The 21231-nt window shown below is 37.0% G+C and overlaps 1 protein-coding gene across 3 annotated transcripts; it reads left to right on the top strand.

Annotated features, from left to right (window-relative positions):
• The first annotated feature begins 436 nt into the window (after positions 1 to 436).
• Positions 437 to 15894, top strand: LOC120414463 (glutaminase liver isoform, mitochondrial). Of its 3 annotated transcripts, XM_039575652.2 has the most exons (5): positions 437 to 1059; positions 7215 to 7300; positions 13400 to 13435; positions 13577 to 13673; positions 13838 to 15894. In XM_039575652.2, the coding sequence occupies exons 1-5, from the start codon at positions 814 to 816 to the stop codon at positions 15440 to 15442; spliced, it is 2070 nt and encodes a 689-aa protein (XP_039431586.1). In that variant the 5' UTR covers positions 437 to 813; the 3' UTR covers positions 15443 to 15894. The 3 variants fall into 3 exon arrangements, with proteins under 3 accessions (XP_039431586.1, XP_039431587.1, XP_039431588.1); XM_039575653.2 differs by lacking the exon at positions 13400 to 13435 and having other exon boundaries at positions 438 to 1059; XM_039575654.1 differs by lacking the exons at positions 437 to 1059; positions 7215 to 7300; positions 13400 to 13435 and adding an exon at positions 8435 to 8664.
• Positions 15895 to 21231: the final 5337 nt, after the last annotated feature.

Here is a 21231-nt window from a genome sequence, read left to right as displayed (position 1 = left end):
CGGGGAGGTGATTTTGGGCGCGCAAAAAATTCCAGTCAACAAGAGTCAACTTTTTCGAATCTCAGTTTGAAACAATCGAGTGAACGAACAGCACGCGCGCGCAGGTGTCCTCTCATTCTGGAAAATCTTTCTCTCTTGTTGGAAAACATAGGGTTAGTGGACCTAGTTTGGTGCTAGTTGCTTATTCAGTTTATTTACAAAATTTAGATTGAGTGTATTTCAAGTATTTCAGAAAGTTGGGTTATCACGCGTCTCCATTGATAATAATTGAGTTGAAGGAATGGAGACGCATGGTGCTTCATTTTATTAATATTTAAAAAAAACGTTGATTTTAAACAGAAGAGAATGGTTTCTTCAAAATTAATGTAACAATTACCAAAACAGGTTCACTAACCCTGATAAATCGAGTGAACACACGAAAAAGGACACACAGTGCAAGAAGTGGATAGTGGGTGTTTGACGTCCTGCCGAGCACCATTCTTGCACACCCTTGACTGATATTGGAGTGTCCTTAGCGAGACACGAAGCAACGTTGTCTGTGTAGTGAAGTCACTTTTATCACATTTCACTTAGATTTTATCTACCATCCAATTAGCACCCTCCTACTACTTGAACGTTGTGATTCTAAGTGAATTGAAGTCAATACGAGTCAGCAGAGATTTCCACCAAAAAGTTACGAAAGAAGCTGACTTGCGTGAAGAATATCGATTTTTACTTCCATCCAACGAGCACCTAGTTAGAACCATCATCATCTCAGCTGATTTCAGCATCGATTAGTTGCGTGAATTGTGCGTGAAGAGAAAGAGTCGAACGATGCATCACCTAAGGAGCAGTTCATCGATACAACTGTTGTTGGCGCGTGGGTTGCAGAATGTGTACACTAGCGGCGGGGCAACCGTGACTGTTGTAACCAGGCAAAATGGATCAAACAATGCACCGCTGCTGGAGGGGAGCGGCAATCTTGCGAAAATCACACGCATCACCACTGCCGGGATGGCATCGGCGGTGAAACGGAATCTCCACGACGATCGGAGGCGGAATCTCCATGACTCCTATGTGGTAAATATTATGAAATAGAGGGTTAAATTTAATGCGAGAATTTTTATTTTTTCCTTGTTCAGGAGGTCGTTTCGAAGCAACATTTCAAAACTAAACATCTGTTTTTATGTTTTCTTGTTTCAATTTAAGTAGTTTGTTACTATGGTCATTGCAAGTTTTACAACTAAAATTTCTCCAAAAAATCAGGGGTGACTTGCAAAAACTCAAATTTTCATTAATAAAACTTGTAAAATCGACTGTGAAAAAATCAAATACATTGCATAATGCAGGGGTGACCAAAGTATGGCCCGCGGGCCAAACGTGGCCCGCAACGTGATTTTTTGTGGCCCGCGGACCCATTTTGAATGATCATGTAAAATGGTCCGTTGACTATTCGTAAAATAATTTAGTACTTTTTCCAAATGAAGGTTTATTTCAAACTTTTTTTTTTGTAAAAAAAATTATTCATCAATTTTTTTATCCCCATTTTACGACACAAATATATTGTTCAAAAATCATTCACGTTTTTGATACAATTAATATAGTCAAAAATTTCATCAAACATTTTTGGACATGTTTATGAAACGTTTAAATTTTACTAAGGTAGAAAACTGTAATAATGAAATAAAAAAATATTTAAAAGACAGTACACCCAGAACTGGGCATCGGCATACGAGAGGATAAAGAGCACGATTCGGTAGTAAAATGGTACTGTGTGCGGACGGAGAGGATAAATCCCGAAATTACCGAGAGTGCTTTACTCATGGTTCATTTTCCAAAAAAGTTCATCTATCAAAAAAAAAAAAGTCCGGTACCGAGACTCGAACCCAAGACCTTCGGCATATTGAACAGTGCCTTTGCCGTATGGGCCACCATGGTTCGGTGACTAAGTGGCGGTCGTTTGTCCATATAAACCACTCATAGGATGAACTGTTCCAATGAACGAATGAACACACGAGAGGATTATACTCTCACAATATAACACTTTCCTCACGTTTCTTTTCGTGAGGACTATCCCTTCGTTCTTTAACTTTGGGTGTATGATCTTTTTATAAACTGACCCCCAAAATTTCATTGTACTTAAAAACGTATTACCTCGGGATTCAAACTCATGACAGTTGGATAGCGAATCTGATAGACTTTTGGTTGTAAATCATCTGTACACCCAAAGTTAAAGAACGAGGGGATAGTCCTCACGAAAAGAAACGTGAGGAAAGTGTTATATTGTGAGAGTATAATCCTCTCGCGTGTTCATTCGTTCATTGGAACAGTTCATCCTATGAGTGGTTTATATGGACAAACGACCGCCACTTAGTCACCGAACCATGGTGGCCCATACGGCAAAGGCACTGTTCAATATGCCGAAGGTCTTGGGTTCGAGTCTCGGTACCGGACTTTTTTTTTTTGATAGATGAACTTTTTTGGAAAATGAACCATGAGTAAAGCATTCTCGGTAATTTCGGGATTTATCCTCTCCGTCCGCACACAGTACCATTTTACTACCGAATCGTGCTCTTTATCCTCTCGTATGCCGATGCCCAGTTCTGGGTGTACGGTTGTAAAACTCGATTTTCATTGAAATGTTGAATATTCATGCTTGTAATTTCAATTTTTATATTTCGTTTTTTTTTTGTCTCGACCATGGCCAGAGTCAAAAGACGAAAACTTTTTTGAATATTTGCATCGGTCTAATTGCTAAAAAATTTTGCAACGATTTTCATTAGTAACACTTTAACTAAAATGAAGTTACTCGTTTCATAAATTGTTCAGGTTTAATGTCACCATTTTCAAAATATAGAAAAAAAAAACTTTGAAATTTCAATGAACAAGTACATTGAACTAAAAACATTTTTTTTCAAAAAAAACAATAAAATCAACAAAACTGATGGAAAACTGTCATTGTCCGTTTTCTATTGTTTAAGAAAAGTGCAAATAAAAAAAAAAACTGAAATTAAAAAATAAAACTTCTAGGGATTTATTATAAATCTTGATTTAAAAAATGGTAATTTAATTTTTAAATAACCAACATTATATATTTGGCCCGCAAGCTCCTTTGAGCTTCAAATTTGGCCCATCATCCAAAAACTTTGAGCAACCCTGGCATAATGGTTATTTATGTATTTTTAATCAAATAAAAGCTTTTTAATCTTTTTACTATTGTTTTAATTTTGGGACAACATACGAATAGTAAAAAAAAAAACATTTCCATATTTTCATTGATATTTTGCAATTTTTGGTACCAGCAGTGATACTTTTCGCCTAGAATGTTTTGCTTGTTTTTCACATCTTCTACCATAGAACGATGCCATTGGGCCAATGCACTTTTTTTTAAATATTTGTCTTCGCAGAATTATTGGCGATTTTTTTACACGCGAAAAAAAGTTGGAACGATATTTTTGATCGCCGTTCTAACTTTTTAAGGGCTTGGGAGTTCACTTGACTCTAACAGCTCCGAGAGAGTAGACGTGTGTGACATGCGCGCTAAAGGCATCGTGCCTCGAGTTGTTTGACGGATGGAGGTGGAAGAGACCTCCGAGACGGATGATTTCCAACTCATCCCCGGAAATTGGAAGCGGAAGAAGACCCCTGAGATCACCGGAACTGTCGTCGGAGAAGGAAAAGTGGAGCAGAATGTGCTCAATAACAACAAGTTCAGCCCACTAGCGGAAAACGAAAACAACAACAATGCCAGCCCAGCAGGAGGAGGAGACGCCCCAGCGGATTCACCACCCGGCCAGTCGGCAAGTAAACAAAAGCAACCACCTTTGGTGGTGAAGAGCACCACGGATTTTTACAAGCTCGTGGCAAAAGTGGAAAGTTGTAAATTTGGTTTCGATCCTATTTACAAACTAACCCGATTTGGAACCAAGGTGACCTGCTTCTCTGTCAAAGATTTTGACAAGTTGCAAGAGCTCTTCAAGAAGAAGAAAGTGGAATTTTACACCCACGAACGGCAGAGCGAACGAAATCATCGGGTAGTTCTTCGTGGTTTAACTGATGAACTGAAACCAGACGAGGTCAAGTACCTGCTGAAGAGGGATCTTAAGCTGGACGCGCTGGAGGTGCATGTCATCAAGCGGAAGGTAAAGTCCACCGTGGACGAAATTCCGTACATTGTGGTCTTCCCCAAGGGATACACCAATCTTAAGAAGCTCTCTGCAGTGAAAGTTGTGACAAGCACTATCATCCGGTGGGAGGCCTACCGTAAAAAGCGGCCGAACGTGACCCAGTGGGGGAGGTGCAACAACTGTGGGGGTCCACACAAGACGGGCGAGTGCAAAGTCCAAGAAGCAGAGCCGAAGCGGTGTGCCAACTGCTCTGGAGCCCACGAAGCCACGGACCGCAGCTGCCCCAAGCGTGCGGACTTCATCCGGAGGCGCCAGCAGGCGTCGAAACCGAAACCGCCGGCAAGGAAGGCGGAGAAGCAGAGTCCAGCAGTTCCGGCGTTTACGCCGGCTGAGTTCCCTCCGCTGCCGGGCGCAGTTCCGGACGGAAAATCGAAGGATCGCCCTCGCCCCGCAGGAAGAAGCCAAGGAAGCAGTGGCTCCCGAGACGGTAGAGCCACGAAGGAGGAAGCCGAGGAGGTGCTCTACAGTTCGGCTGAGCTGTGGGGCATTTTCTCCGAGTACATCTGCAGGTTCAAGACCTGTAAGACCCGCTTGGACCAAGTAACCCTGGTCAGTTACATGATCTCCAAGTATGGAGTTTAAGGAGTTGTTTTTTTGTTATATATAAGTTATTTAACGATCCTCGGTCCCAACCTGGTCACAGCACCTAAAAGGACCTAATAAAAATAAGTTATGAATAAAAAAAATAAGGGCTTGGGAGTTGTCGTGTCTTCTAGAACAACCTTTTCAGGAAAAAATAGTCATCGCTACTGTTAACTGTGTCTTATATGAAATTTTTCTCAGCTTTCCAATGCTTCTAAGAGCGAAATGTTCTATCGAGAAATTTCTGAGATATCTTTATTTTAAGTTAAAAAAAAAATTACATAAAATCCTTTATCATTCATTGGAAACTTTTTAAAAACAGTTAAGGAAACTAATCAAATGATGTGTTTTATGTGTAATTTACTCATGAAAATTTTCAAAATAAGACAAGAAGCAACTTTATAAAAGGTTGCAAATCGCTGAACATTTTAAAAATTAAGTTTTAGGCGAGTTTTTGAATATGTGGGATTAATTCAGAAAGTATAATAATTAAACCGCTTTAAAATATATGTTAACAAGAATTAATAGAATTTTCGTAATGTTTGTGTACATATATTACGTATCTGTTCTGATTTAGCTGATACAAACTTTTTTTTGCAGGTGTCAGATTGTTAAGGGTGTTATTGGATTTTATTGAATAAATATGATGTAAGGTAAAAACAAAATGTTATAATTTTTGTTAACTGTTGAAAATGCATTTGAAATTAACAATAAAAATCGTATGTTTCAACTGAGAATGTTGAAAACACCTTCACCAACATTTTTTTGGTTGTAACAAAATTAAAATATTAATTTAGGCCGATGCAAATATTTAAAAAAGTTTTTGTCCCTCGGCCCTGGCCGAGGTCAAGGGGGGGGGGGGGCAAAAAATAAAAATTTAAATAACAAGCCATAGTCTTCACATTTCAATGAAAAAAGTGTTTTAAAATGCATTTTACACTAGTTCAGTTGTTTTGCAATCATTAGTTTTCAAAAAATCTAAGATCTGACAAAAACAAAAATTGTATCGAAAAAAAAGATTTTGCATCGAAAATTTTCCAAAAATCATAAGATTTTTTTAATAAACCCAAACATGCTAAATATAATTTTAAACGCAGGAGAATGTATTTTAATTTGATTTCAGCTGGTTGCACTTGAATTTTCATTGAAATTTTGAAGTTTATTGTAAAAATATTTTTTTTGCCCCCTGATTTTTCGGGCCAATTTTGAAGGGGGGGGGGGGGGGGGGGGTGACAAAAACTTTTAAAAATATTTGTACCAGCCTTAACAAAAAAAAAACAAACAGAAGCCTTCATTACAATCTATTTGAGCGAAACTAAAGATACTTATAAAACGTTTAATTTATGCATAAAATACATAAGCGGGTCTCGTGGCGCAGGGGTAGCGGCTTCGGCTGCCGATCCCGATGATGCTATGAGACGCGGGTTCGATTCCCGCCTTATCCACTGAGCTTCTATCGGATGGTGAAGTAAAACGTCGGTCCCGGTTTCTCCTGTCTCGTCAGTGGCGCTGGAGCAGAAATCCCACGTTAGAGGAAGGCCATGCCCCGGGGGGCGTAGTGCCAATAGTTTCGTTACATAAGCTAGTAAAACCGTAAAAACGCAGTCAAAGTTAACCCCTGAAAAATTACAATTTCTAAAACAGTGGCAAAGTCACATAAAACAAGTCAATCTTCCAACCCTAATATTTTCTTAAATTTTTGAATTTCATCTTTGCAATGCTTTTTGACGTTCGAAAATCGATTGAAACATTATTTTTGCAATTCCGTCGTAAAACTAATCACTTTTCCTGTCATTCTTGAACGACGAAACAGCCAACTTTTCTGTACCGAAAATATCAGAATTAAATGGTAACCTTTTTCAAAAAAAATGCAGAAAAGTTCTACTTTTCAGCACTGAAATGAATGCTGAAAAGTTGCTCATTTTAAAGTTATACTTTTCAACATTTTTTTGATTTAAACGATTCATTGACTCAATGCATGGACATTTGACCTATAACTCTGTTCAGTGTGTGTTTTTCGGAATTGCAAAAAACGTTGTAGGGAACTCGATGCAAAACTTGACTTTTTCATCACTCATCCTATTTATCGAACTCGGTGAACCTCGTTGGATAAATGTACGACTCGTGCTGAAAAAATCCTCTTTTTTCAATTTGTTGCATAAATCACTATTTTAGGCAAATTTTTAGATCGAAGCCCGTCTAGAGGCGTAATGATTGCTCTTATGATTTTCATTTTAACTTTCTAATAGAAGAAAGGATTTGATTTTGAAAAACAATGATCTGCTAAAAACTTTAACTTGTGGGCCAGGTGACGTTTTTCCATAATTACTTTTTCCACTCTCAAATACTCTACAACAAACCGAGCAATTTCTTTTTTTTAACTTCCACTTGACAGTCAGTCAATGTGTTTTTTTGAAATGTGTAACAATTTTCTGAATATTCATAAAAGAAATGTTTTTCTTTTAGATTGGTGTACCTGTTCTACCAAATTTCTACAACAAGCGAGCGGCGTTCTACAAGGATTATGGCAATCAAGAGTTTTTGCTTTCTAAGTAAGTAATTCATTTTATCGTCATGTCGATACTAAAATTCGCAGTAAAGCAGTTAAAAAAACTAAATGTTAATATTTTATAATTCGTCCATTACATGTTTTTATACAATATTCGTCCATTAAGTGTTTTTATACAATATAAGGAAAAAATGAAAAAAAAAAATGGTGAATTAATATGGTCAAATGAACACATAAAGAACTAGTAACTTGTTAAGAATAAGAATAGACTAGGCTTATTCCTCTAATTTACTGAACTCAATGCTAAATATATTTGAAAAATAAAGAATTCCTATATTAGTATTAGTTTTTTTCCAACATCGCATGATTCAAGAAATGTCGTCAGATTTCACAAAGTTCTCTCTAAACAACTCGGTAAATTTCACCGTTTTTTCTGCGTCATAAATTTTTGGAGCTGTCATGTGTGCTGCTGCCGTGTACGAATTTCGCGATAAATACCCAGAGTGTGTGTACTTATGGCACTACGTCACCCCGCGGTATCATATGTCGCAACTTCTGTGCCCAGTGTCATGTGCGAAAAAAAAATCGCTCCTTTGGATAATCAACACGATTACCTGGCACGGTTGCCCACTCACGCATCATCGTTGACAGGCACTTTTAATCTAATCTCTAACCGTGAACTTGCGATAGTTATGGAAATTTTACCATCGCGTCGTGGTAGGCGTGGCAAGCAATGGTTGCTGGGCTGAAATTATAGCGAAATAGTAGAAAGCTTCTGAAAGACACTTTCTTCAAGATTTTTTTTTATTTTTTTGCTTTGGTTAATTTGATCTTAATTTAAGAATTTTTAATCACTGGAAATTTCCAATACAAATTCAAGCAAAATTTAGAACATGAACTAGACTCAATTCATACCTGAAAAGAGACCATGAAAATTAACATTTTGCGCGAGATTCAAAATATTTACCGTAGAATTTATTCCGATATTACACACACACACACACACACACTGTCTATCACCAGCCCAAGGATAGCGTTACGAATTATCACATGATAAATTTGCAAATTAACCGCCATCATCGACGCCTATCGAGGCGCTTGGCGACGCTCCTCTTTTTCGTGCCATCGTCTATCCAGATGCCCGGGCCAAACTTGATAATTGCAGATCAAATCGATCGAAGTGTATAAAAGGATGTCCACGCTGGCCGGGCCGGACCAGTTGGGCAAGGTTTGGCAAGAAGCTAGCATTCTCCCCGGGAATTATTTCGTTTTTTCGCGTGCAAACATGGATAAGTTAACCGACGTGGAAAATTCCGACCGCGAAGAGGAAATTTTAAGCGGAAAGGGCGCCGCCATTCCGCTGAAACAGCGGGAAGCTTTCGTAAAGTTGCTGGCCAATTTCATAAGGTGTGTGATGTGTGGTTGATTATAACATGCTAAGTGATTGTTGTTTCCCAGAAGCTTTCATTGATATTGAAATGTGTGAATTTGGTGAACAACAAAAAAGTGGAGATTGGTTAATTAAAATGTTGTGTTTCTAAGGATGAAGTCAGGCGAGATACGTGATGCTACTTATCTTAAGTTAAAATGTATAACCCAAGATAACAGATGACACGTTTTCCACATGGATACAATCGTGTGTTTTTGTGAATTAAAATTCAAATATTATGCACGTTTTCGGTTACACAGGAGATGGTGTGAATACAAAATCGAATTCTAAATCGATGATAAATTAAAACAAATTGCAGTTATGAGCAATATGTTAATATTACAGAGTAAAAAAAGAAAAAAAAAACAAGATAAACGATCGAAGAAATGTGTACTAACCAACTGACAAACAGAACTTTGTGTCATTCAATGATGTTGAAGCGAGAAGATAAAAAAACGTTAGGGTAGAGTAGTCATCAATGAGACACGGGGAACAATGATAAAATGGCTCTCACAAGTCGTAGTTTCAACCAATCAGGCTCATATTTGGGGGAAAGGTGTGTCTATTGGATACACGTCTGCCATTATAGTGGCTTTGGTTATGGACGCTCCCTTGAAAAGTTATTCATAAATGTTTGATTCTGGGGTGTAAAAGTAAATTATGGGCAACAATTATTTTTTCGCTCGTAGGCTGCCATTAACACCAAAACTAATATTTCTTCAAATTTCTTCCGACGTGCCATAGGGATTGAGTTGGGCTACAATGTCCTTTCTTTACGTTTGGCCAAAATTTAGAATATACCCAGAATCCAGGACTGTCTCATTGTTCCCCACTCATTTCAGCTCATGGGTAACAATGAGATACTTTGATTTTTCTTCATCAAACTTTTCAAAATCTATGGAAATCTTTCAAAACATGAATTGTAAGTGATTTTTGGCATATTTATAGAGTTTTAACTTCATTTAACCAAAAATACAAAGTTATTTGGTATAAAAATACGGATTTTACAAAATTTAAATACTTTTTAGTATAACTTTTGTTAATTAAAGTTTCATGTTGGCAAAATTGCTCTAAAATGTTCAAGGCAAGTCACCTGCAATGGAACAATACAAAAACATGATGTTTTACTAGAAAAATCTTGATTTTCGTTGTGTGTCTCATTGTTCCCCAGCTGTCTCATTGTTCCTGCCAAGTGCGTCTACAATGAGACAGTTGAATAACTCTGGCTGTAGATGTCGGATCAATCTCATATTTTGGTCAATGTTAGTACACACTAAAAGAAAGAAAATGCAACAAAAAGGTCATTCAAATATGCTGATGAAAAAATGAGAAAATCTTTAAAAGTAGAAAACCAAAAGTGTCTCATTGATGACTACCCTACCCTACTTATCAGGTGGTTGGTGCCTTCCTTACATTCATAAAGTCAATACATTCAGTAAATATAGCAACATTCCCCCTTAACAAGTTTAACAAATCAACTTTATTACTCATTTCTTTTGATAGGATTCGCAGACCTTCAATATTTCCAGCTCATCGGCAAGGTCTGATAAAATACCTATCCAACGATAGTTCGCATGGAAGATTCAGACAACATTTCTTGAGTTTTTTTTTGAAAAGGTCCTATAAACCAAATTTTATTTTTTTGCTTTTTGGGTGTTTTTGAATACCCCTGACTCAAGGCGGTTCTAAAAACACCCAAGAAGCAAAAATTGAAAATTTGGTTTATTGGACCTTTTCAAAAAAAAAAAAAAACTCCAGATTTCTATCACAATATCTGAAATCCGGCCTCCAGAGAGTGTATAAATAACACTTAAGTGCTAATAACTTTTGATAGGTTTGTCAGATCTTCAAAGTTTTGGGATCATTGGAAAAGCCTTTTTAATACCTTTTTGAAAATGTATAACATGATAGGTTTCTTGGCAAAAACCACCCTTTTTACAATCTTCCGGACATACGCCAAAATCGTTTTTAAGCATAACTTTTGAAGTACTTAACTAAACTTGCTGGTTTTAAAAAGAGACCTATGGGACTTCAAGACGGATCGAATGAGACAAATACGGTCAAAGTACGATCATCCAGTCCGGAGTAGAGCGTCCAATTTCCCGTCCCGGGAAAAAATTTCCCGGGAATTCCCAGGATTTCCCGATAAAATACATTTAAGCAAAAGTACACATTTTCTATACTTTTTGGAACCATTTTTTTAGATGTTCATAGAAAAAAAAATGAATATGATTTTGTTCAATTAAATTTAATTTATAGCTCATTATCAGACACTTTGATATCAGATAATATTAATTTTTGAAGCTACGGGAAAATTATGTAAGCTTTTTCAAGAATATTGGGAGTTATTTCATAAAAAATATATTAATTTGAGAATTTCTACGTTTTTGTTTACCATGATCTTATGAGTTGAAAATCAAATTGGTATTTTAACATTTTTAAAATAGTTTTGTGCAAGAAGAATTATTTCAATTCGTTAAATACCTGGTATAAAAGAAATTACAATATGTAGTAAAAGAAAAATGGAGCACTGGTGTGGTGTAACAATGGGTGTTAGAAGGTTAAATATCAAAACATGTAGGACTGATTGTGACATGATGTAAATTCCAATTGTTTGAAAACATTGAGTTGTTTGAAGTAAAACAAACAAGAGAAGTTTGATTTTTGATCTCTTTTACTGGTCACAGAAGCAAGAAAATAATTCGTATAATTGTGGAGTATGGATTCATTTTAGGGGAAATTCTCGTGGGTTTTGCAGGTTAAGCACTCGCTCCTAACTTCATCCAATTTGCATTTTTTTTTCTATTCAAACAACTAATTTTGCAAAGCTTTTAAAAGTAACTTGCTTGATCACTTCTTATTGAGCTATTTATCACTCTATTTCAGTTGAAATCGCCTTCAATGAGTTGTAATTGAACGTCAAAGTGCTGACCTGCCAACATAAGAGGTACGACGGAATTAGATGCTATTCCACTACTCACTGTCTAATTACCTTGTTAATAAAAAAATTACATGTTTTTTTGAATTATTGTACTATTGGAGCTTATAAAATAAGAAAAAATAACATTTTCTTTCAATTTTATGATTTTTTACATGCAGTTAAGCTGTTAATTGAACTTCACACTTGTTTTAGCCTTTTAGTCGCTGTTCTAAACAACTTAGTTGCAGCAGAACCAAGATCAGAACAATTTTCAATAAATATAAATTTCCCGGTAAATTTGTAACCCCGGGAAATTGGACGCTCTAGTCCGGAGATAATCGAGTGACTTTTTTTTTTGTCCACCCACCTACACACATCCACACTGACATTTGCTCAGAACATGATTCTAAGTCGATATGTATACGTGAAGGTGGGTCTACGAGGTCAAATTAATAAGTTCATTTTTCGAGTGATTTTATAGCCTTTCCTCAGTAAGGTGAGGAAGGCAAAAAGTCAGTCGAGAACAGAGCACTGTTGAAGTCTGCAAGTAGTAGAGGAAATACGTTAGTGTCAAGATATTAAAATATATTGTATGTTAAACAAGTTTTAAAACAAATAATTAAAATTTTTAAATTTTTATTTTTCTGCAAGTTTGATTTAAAAAGAGAGAGTTTTCCGGGGTTTCCTCAATTCAAACTTGATTATCAATAATTCTAGAGTTTTTGAACTATTGTCTTTCATATGTTGATAGGACCTTTTAAAAAAAACTCTAGAATTGTTCTTTTAGAAATTCCTTACGAAATATATTTATCCATTTTCTAAGGCTTTCTAAAACTTATGAAAACATTTGAACATTTGGATAAAAAAATCTAGTTTTTTTTTGTTCAGCAAGAATTGGTAGCCTTAATCATGGACAAACTAATGATGCAAAATGGCTTCTTTAGGCATACCAAAGGCACCAAAAAAGATTCAACGGGATTGAAAAATACAAAAAAAATCGATTGACCGAAATCTCAGAGAATTGCTCATTAGCCATTTGATGGAAAAACCGACATCTATGAAAAAACTGAATTATTTGAAATCTGACATTTTGATCCTGAAGATCCACTGTAATTACTTGAAAAAATCCTGAAGATCCACTGTAATTACTTGAAAAAATAAAAATAATAGGATGAGAAAATGCAATAAATTGAAATTTATTTCTGTTTAAGAAAAAGCACGAAATTAATATTTCTCAAAAAAACTAAAATTAAATTCAATACCAGAAGTGGTGTCTTTACACAATTTTAAAAGTTTGAATTGATTGTTATCAACACAGATTTTACTGCGTATCTTCTAATGTTAGTAATAAAAATTAATTAAGTTTTATAAAAAAAAAATGGTACAAATGTTGTCTCAATAGTTCTTTCAGCATATTAATGTTATTTTTTTTTTGTTAATTTTCGTCACTGAAAATTATGAATTAAAAAATCCGGCCTGCCATGGGTACGTCTTGAACCGATGAGATATTGCTGAAGCACTCTAAATTGTAGTCCCTTTTTCAATATTTTTGTATTGCATTTATTTGAAATGGTCATTTAAAAAGGTACAGGACTTTTTACATAGTCACCAGAAAAATAGTAACATTATTTTTAGTTATGCGAGGTTTTTGAAGTTATTCAATAAATATATTAATTTCACCATTGTTTAATAGTAAATAAAAGCTCATGCAAATAAACTAAACAAGTAATTGATCTGTTGCAACATGCTTTACTAACATTAGAACCCAATTCACTCTACATTTTTACGCAAAGCTTCCAAAGTAGGAGACACTATTCAATGGTGTTAATGTGAGTATATAGTATTTTGCACACCTTGAAGCACAATTAGATCGGTTTATTTTTAAGTTTCTGTAGTTATTCATTTTGTTGATATAATTTCGATTCTGTTACAAAAAAAAAATATTTTATGTATATTGTAACTCTTTTCAGACAACGCGACACGGACAAGAAACATGCGGAAGATCTCTTATTCGATATGTTCAAAAATGAAGAAACAGGACTCCTCAACATTGGAAAATTTCTGGCGGTAAGTTAAATAATACCAAACAGTTCATCAGAGTTAGTTTTGCAATCTCAATTTAGACTGTAGAGATTTAGTTTCTATTTAATGGAGCAGCATGGTAGTTAACTCATGCGTCTCCATTGTCCTGATTTTCTCAAAACAAATCTAAAAGTGTCCTTCTTTTTCAGGCCCTTCGCACGATCGGCATCCGCCGGAACGACCCCCGCATCGGCGAGATGATGGACAACCTGAAGAAGGTCCACAAGCTGAACAATTACGACGGCGGTTCTCCGCTGTCGCAGAATCTTAACGCGGAAACGTTCAAGGCGGTCATCGCGCCCAACATCGTGCTGATTGCCCGGGCCTTCCGGCACCAGTTTGTGATTCCGGACTTTCAGGGCTTTACGAAGGACATCGAGGAGGTGTACTGGAAGTGCAAGAGTAATACCGACGGCAAGGTGGCGAGTTACATTCCGCAGTTGGCGCGTGTCAATCCGGACTATTGGGGAGTGAGCGTGTGTACGATCGATGGCCAGCGGTTCTCGATTGGGGACTCGAACGTGCCCTTTACGCTGCAGAGTTGCAGCAAACCGTTGACGTACGCGATCGCTTTGGAGAAGTTGGGACCAAAGTTGGTGCATCAGTACGTTGGCCAGGAGCCCAGTGGGCGGAACTTTAACGAGTTGGTTCTGGATCATACGAAGAAGCCGCACAATCCGATGATCAACGCCGGCTCAATTCTGACCTGTTCGCTGCTGAAGACGTTGGTCCACCCGGAGATGACGTTGGCGGAGAAGTTCGACTACACCCAGAATTGGTTCAGCAGAATGGCGGGAAATGAACCGTTGGGCTTCAACAATGCGGTATTCTTGTCGGAACGCGAAGCCGCTGATCGGAACTACGCGCTTGGGTTTTACATGCGCGAGCACAAATGCTACCCGGAGAAGGCCAACCTGCGTGAGTGCATGGACTTTTACTTTCAGTGCTGCTCGATGGAAGCTACCTGCGAAACGCTGGCAATTATGGCCTCCACGCTGGCCAACGGTGGCATCTGTCCGCTGACTGAGGAGAAGGTCCTTCAGTCGGAAAATGTCCGCGATGTCCTGTCGCTGATGCACTCCTGCGGCATGTACGACTTTTCCGGTGAATTTGCGTTCAAAGTGGGACTTCCGGCCAAATCCGGAGTGTGCGGCGGTGTGATGCTCGTTATCCCCAACGTAATGGGCATCTTCATGTGGTCACCTCCGCTGGACCCGCTCGGCAACAGCTGCCGGGGAGTGCAGTTCTGCGAGGAACTCGTCAACATCTTCAACTTTCACCTGTACGACAACCTCAAGCACGGCTCCAACAAGAAGGATCCGCGCCGTCATCGGTACGAAACCAAGGGTCTTTCCGTGGTGAACCTCCTATTTTCAGCCGCCAGCGGAGACGTGACCGCCCTGCGGAGACACAAGCTGTCCGGAATGGACATTACGCTGTCGGATTACGATGGTCGAACGGCCCTCCATCTGGCCTGTTCCGAGGGACACCTCGAGTGCGTCAAGTTCCTTCTGGAACATTGCGGAGTACCTCATGACGCCAAGGATCGGTGGGGAAATCGACCCATCGATGAGGCTGAGACATTTGGACACGTGGAAGTGGTGGACTTTTTGAAGGAGTGGAACGACAAGGTTGAGCTGGCCAAAAAGTTGGGCAACGAAACGGGATATAATTCGGACCAGGACAGTGTCAAGAGTGGGTCATCGGGAGGGAGTGAGTTGAGCCAGAAACATCCGACGGACATCTTGAAATAATTTGCTCGAATATCATTAGCTTTACTTATTTTAGCTGATTCATCGATCATAAACTTATCATGCGCAAATGAAAAGTATTATAAACATTTTAGTTATACGTTTAGATAGACGTGCTTTCGTGCATAAAAAATGGCTTGAGAAAAATCATTCGATAAGCATTATTTTACCATAAGTTAATTTTAAATTTAGTTAAGCAGATCTGACAAATTCAATCACTGAGAAGGAATAAAGCAAGACAATAATGGATGGCTAAGCGTAGATGAATCTTTACTATATATACTTAACTGAGTGTAGTTCAATTGAAATGTAAAAATGTAGTGAAATGTTTGACCAGTGTCAATTACGATAATAAACAAATATACTGTACAATGTGAGACTAATGCTCGAACATGGAATTCCTGAGGACATACAATGTGTGAAATAAAGTGTATAAGTCTGTTGCAAATCGAAAATTATTGTTTTATTAAGGGGATTAGCCGTGACTCATGGTGCAGGGGTAAGCGTGGTTGCCTCTCACCCAGTCGGGCTGGGTTCGATTCCAGAAGGTCCCGGTGGCATTTTTCAAGACGAGATTTGTCTGACCACGCCTTCCGTCGGACGGGGAAGTAAATGTTGGCCCCGGTCTAACTTAGAGGTTAGGTCGTAAGCTCAGTCCAGGTGCAGGAGTCGTCTCCCTGGGTCCTGCCTCGGTGAAGTCGCTGGTAGGCAGTTGAACTCACGATCCAAAGGTCGTCAGTTCGAATCCCGGGGTGGATGGAAGCTAAGGTAAGGTGTAAAAAAAGGATTGCAACTCAACAATCAAGCTTTCGGACACCTAGTTTCGAGTAGGAATCTCGCAATCGAGAACGCCAAGGCAATGTTGTAGAGCGAATAGTTTGATTTGATTTTTAAGGAGATTTAGATTAATTCATCGTTATAATAAAAAAAAATCAATTGGATTATATCATATTGATTAAATTACATTTAAATTTATATGTACCTTTTTTATGAGTCTTAATCTGTCGGGTTTCCTGATCGATTTAGTGTCATCAGCAAAGTTGTAGGTATTGCTTGGATACTCTTAAAAACGTAACTTTCTAAAATAAAATAATCCTTTTTTTAGTTCGACTTTTGATACAACGAAAAATTGCGCAAATAACCATGTTTTGATCATTTTTGTACTCGTTTTTTGCGCTAATTTTCGACCACATCAAATGTTAAAGTTGATTTGTTTTTTTTTATATTGTCACTCGACGACGCTATTTTGGTGATGTAGAAAAAACCTAATTTTACCACCTGATTGATAACCTTTCAAAGGCCATTGGTCCAATCTTCAATGTTTTCAAATCATTTTTTGGAAGTTTTTCGAAAAAAAAAACTTAGTCATGACTTCTACTAGAGGTGGGCAAACCGCAAGACATTTTAATGAAAAAAGAGTTTAAAATGCATTTTAACATATCCCCAGTTCTTTTGCAATCATAAGTTTTCAAAATATCGAAGTATTGATGAACTTTTTTTAAACCCAAAAAAAAAACTTTTGCACTAGGTAGGGGAACAGCATCTAATTCCAGCGTGCTTCTAATGTTGGCGAATCTATGACATTTCCCCGAAACCCACATTCCCGAAAAGACATTTCCCCGAATGCCACATCTCCGAAAAGACACTTTCCCGAAATGTCATATACCCGAAAATCATTTCCCCGAACAATCCATTTCCCCGAATAGCCACATTCCCGAATGGCGACTTCCCTTAAAAACCATTTTCCTGAATGGCCACTTCCCCTAATTTTCCACATCCCCGAAAATCATTTTCCCGAATGACATTTTCCCGAATGACATTTTCCCGAATGAGCATATCCCCGAACGCCACTTCCCCGAACCCGGTCAGGCGGGTATGCCCGTTGCCCAGAACCGCGCGCGCGGTTCTGGACAACGGGCATACCCGCCTGACCGGGTTCGGGGAAGTGGCGATCAATGAAGTATCATGTCCACAATTGAACGTTCAAAAAATTCCGAGTTTTTTTACGAGCGTTTTATTCCAGCTTCACTTAAATTTTGAATATGTTCCTGGTTTGTGGAGTTAAATGTTTCGAATTCCGGATTCTGAGATTTAGTTACTAAAAAATCCTTTCAAAAAGAACTGACTCCACCGAATCCAACAAAAACTCCGACTATGACAAATGATGTAGAGAAGGAGAACATCTTGAGCCGAGTACATATTTCTAATGAACAAATCTAAATAGCTGCGTGCCGCTCAATACATTTGCCTATTTTTCTCATTTCGTCGCAGTCGAGCTAACTTGTCGTACGTCGATTTTGGGCCAAATTGAATTAAGAACGCCATTTTGTGTAGCTCACAATGCCTCATCTTTTGACCTACATACCCAAAATTCGATTTCAATTCTGAGATATTCAATATAAACCGAAAAATGTCGTCACGTGTTAACTTGACACACTCTGAAAATTGCTGTAAGTGCGACAATAGGCCAAAGAGGTTTCAGATCAGAATACGTGTGTCAAACACATACATGCCCGACTACCGTGAACGTTCGTAATTATAACTCGGGACCTCAGCAACCAAATTCAAACAAATTTCAGGACAATGCACAGAATGGTCAACCAAATAAAACGTGATTGTTATTGTTTACATAGCGTGCTCTATTTTTCGTTTATTCAAGGTCAAACACTAACACGCGTTTTCTCGGAACGTCAAAAAGCGACAAACGACAATATAGCACGACAGCGTCGATTTGCTACATTGATCATTTCGCTTTTTTTGCATTTAGTTGAAAATCAAAATACATTCCATACTCGGTTATCCACAGGCCTTGTCAAAAGTTTACTTCGGGTAATAACCCTAAACTACTTTAAAGTGATTTAGTAATTTTAAACCCAAAATGGCGGTGATGAAATATTAAAAAATTGGAATTTTGTAATTCAATAATCAACTATTTAGATTTAACTAAAAAGTTAAACTAAATCTAGAACAAACTGATTCCTGCGCTTCGAGTCGTCGCTTAAAGATATCGTTGCTGTGCAATCCTTACCACGTGGATACCGTTTTGGAAAATAGTGGTTTGCTGAAAATTGCCCATACAAAAAAAATCTTTTTTATTGAACGAGGATGATCTCAAAACCCCGCTTTCTTGAAGTTTCCGCGTGGTTTATGAATGGCCTTCTACGGTTATTTGTTTTTTTTTTCATATTCAAACACACCTAGGAAAGTTTAATATTAAGGTCATACTTTTGTAAAAATATCCCCAAAAACAATTTAGTTTATATCTAAGTTAATATCATTCGGGAAAATGGAACTCTCGGGGAAATATCCATTCGGGTATGTGTAAACTCGGGAAAACGATAGTTCGGTAAAATGGTCATTCAGGTAAATGACATTCGGGGATATGGAATTTTCGGGAAAATGATTTTCGGGGATGTGGAAATTTCGGGAAAATGATTTTCGGGGAAATGGCACTTTCGGGGAAATGATTTTCGGGAATGTGGAATTTTCGGGGAAATAATTTTCGGGGATATGGGATTCGGGAATGTGGGATTCGGGAATAAGGGATAAAACCAATGTTGGCAGGTCAGAACTTTGACATTCAAATAAAGCTAATTAAAAGCGTTTTCAACTGAAATCGAGTGATAAATAGCTCAATAAGAAGTAAGCAAGCAAGTTTCTATCAAAAGTTTTGCGAAATTAGTTGTTAAAATAGTGAAAATCAGCAAATTGGATGGAGTTAGGGACGAGTGCTTGACCTGCCAAATATACGAGAATTTCCCCTACTGTGCAACGGAATTTCACCAAAAATCAAAATATTTTTGATCGATCCCAAAATCAGTTGCACACTGAAAAGATTGCATTTTCAATTCTCAAAAACAAATTTAATGCTACATTTTTTGGAAATTCAATAAATTATATTTATAACAAAAATCATGCCATATTGAAACAATTCTTTGAAAAGAGCGGAGTTTAAAAAAGAACCGCGGTTCTTTTTTTGTGAGCCACGGTTCGTTCGCTCTTTTCAGTGAACCGGCTCTTTGAGCGGTTCGCTCTTTTCAGTGAACCGGCTCTTTGAGCGGTTCGCTCTTTTTTTGCCCACCTCTAACTTCTACAGGTAAAATAAGTCACGCTTTTAATAAAAAGCTGTTTTAGTGGTGAAAGTTATCGAAGATTTCAAATTTAACTTTGGGTCATCCATAACAAACGTCTCCTTCGTGGTTCTCGCATTCGTGAATTTAATTCACGATTTCGAGAATTGATTTTTTTCCGTGTACCTACAACTTTGTCGAAGACACAACAATGTGCTTAGAATATTTCAATAAAATTCAAAATTACAAAATCCGTTCTCAAGATACAGATTATTTTAAAATTTATTAGCCTTTTTGCATGGCAGTTCTCTACGAAATCGGTCTTTTTTCTTTAATTTTAATTTTTGTATTTTTTTATTCGGCTGAAACTTTTTTGGTGCCTTCGGCATGCCCAAAGAAGCCATTTTGCATCATTTGTTTGTCCATATAATTTTCCATACAAATTTGGCAGCTGTCCATACAAAAATGATATGCGAAATTACAAAAATCTGTATCTTTTGAAAGAATTTTTTGATCAATTTGGTGTCTTCGGCAAAGTTGTAGGTATGGATATGGACTACACTGAAAAAAAAAATGATACACGGTAAATTTTTTTTGGTGATTTTTAATTTCACTTTTTGTTACTAAAACTTGATTTGCAAAAAAACACCATTTTTTTTATATGTTTTAGAGGACATCAAATGCCAACTTTTCAGAAATTTCCAGGATGGGCAAAAAATCTTTGACCGAGTTATGATTTTTTGAATCAATACATTTTTTTCAAAAAATCGAAATATTGGTCGCAAAAATTTTTCAATTTCATTTTTCGATGTAAAATTGAATTTGCAATCAAAAAGTACTTTGGTGAAATTTTGATAAAGTGCACCGTTTTCAAGTTATAGCCATTTTTATGTAACTTTTTTTCAAAATAGCCGCAGTTATTGATTAAAAAAAAATAGTGCCCATGTTTGCCCACTTTAAAAAAATATTTTTGAAAAGCTGAGAAAATTCTCTATATTTTGCTTTTTCGGACTTAGTTGATACGACCCTTAGTTGCTGAGATATTGCCATGCAAAGGTTTAAAAACAGGAAAATTGATGTTTTCCAAGTCTCACCCAAACAACCCACCATTTTCTGATGTCGATATCTCAGCAACTAATGGTCCGATTTACAATGTTATAATATGAAACATTCATGAAATTTTCTGATCTTTTTGAAAAAAATATTGTTTTCAAAAGTGAGCAAACATGGGCACTATTTTTAAAAAAATAAATAACTGCGACTATTTTGAAAAAAAGTTGCATAAAAATGGCTTTAACTTGAAAACGGTGCACTTTATCAAAATTTCACCTAAGTACTTTTTGATTGCAAATTCAATTTTACATCGAAAAATGAAGTTGAAAAATTTTTGCGACCAAAATTGCGATTTTTTGAAAAAAAAAATGTGTTGATTCAAAAAATCATAACTCGGTCAAAGATTTTTTGCCCATCCTGGAAATTTCTGAAAAGTTGGCATTTAATGTCCTCTAAAACACATAAAAAAATAAATAAAAATAGTGTTTTTTTTTGCAAATCAAGTTTTAGTGCCAAAAAGTTAAATAAAAAATCACCAAAAAAATTTACCGTGTATCATTTTTTTCAGTGTAGTCCATATCCATACCTACGACTTGGCGAAGACACCAAATTGATCAAAAAATTCCTTCAAAAAGTAACATATTTTTGACTGATCATATATCATATTTG

This window comes from Culex pipiens, chromosome 3, assembly GCF_016801865.2.
Source record: "Culex pipiens pallens isolate TS chromosome 3, TS_CPP_V2, whole genome shotgun sequence".
NCBI classification, from domain to species: Eukaryota; Metazoa; Arthropoda; class Insecta; order Diptera; family Culicidae; genus Culex; species Culex pipiens.
The sequence above is the reverse complement of the archived record's forward strand: the minus strand, read 5'-3'. Positions and strand labels throughout refer to the sequence as shown.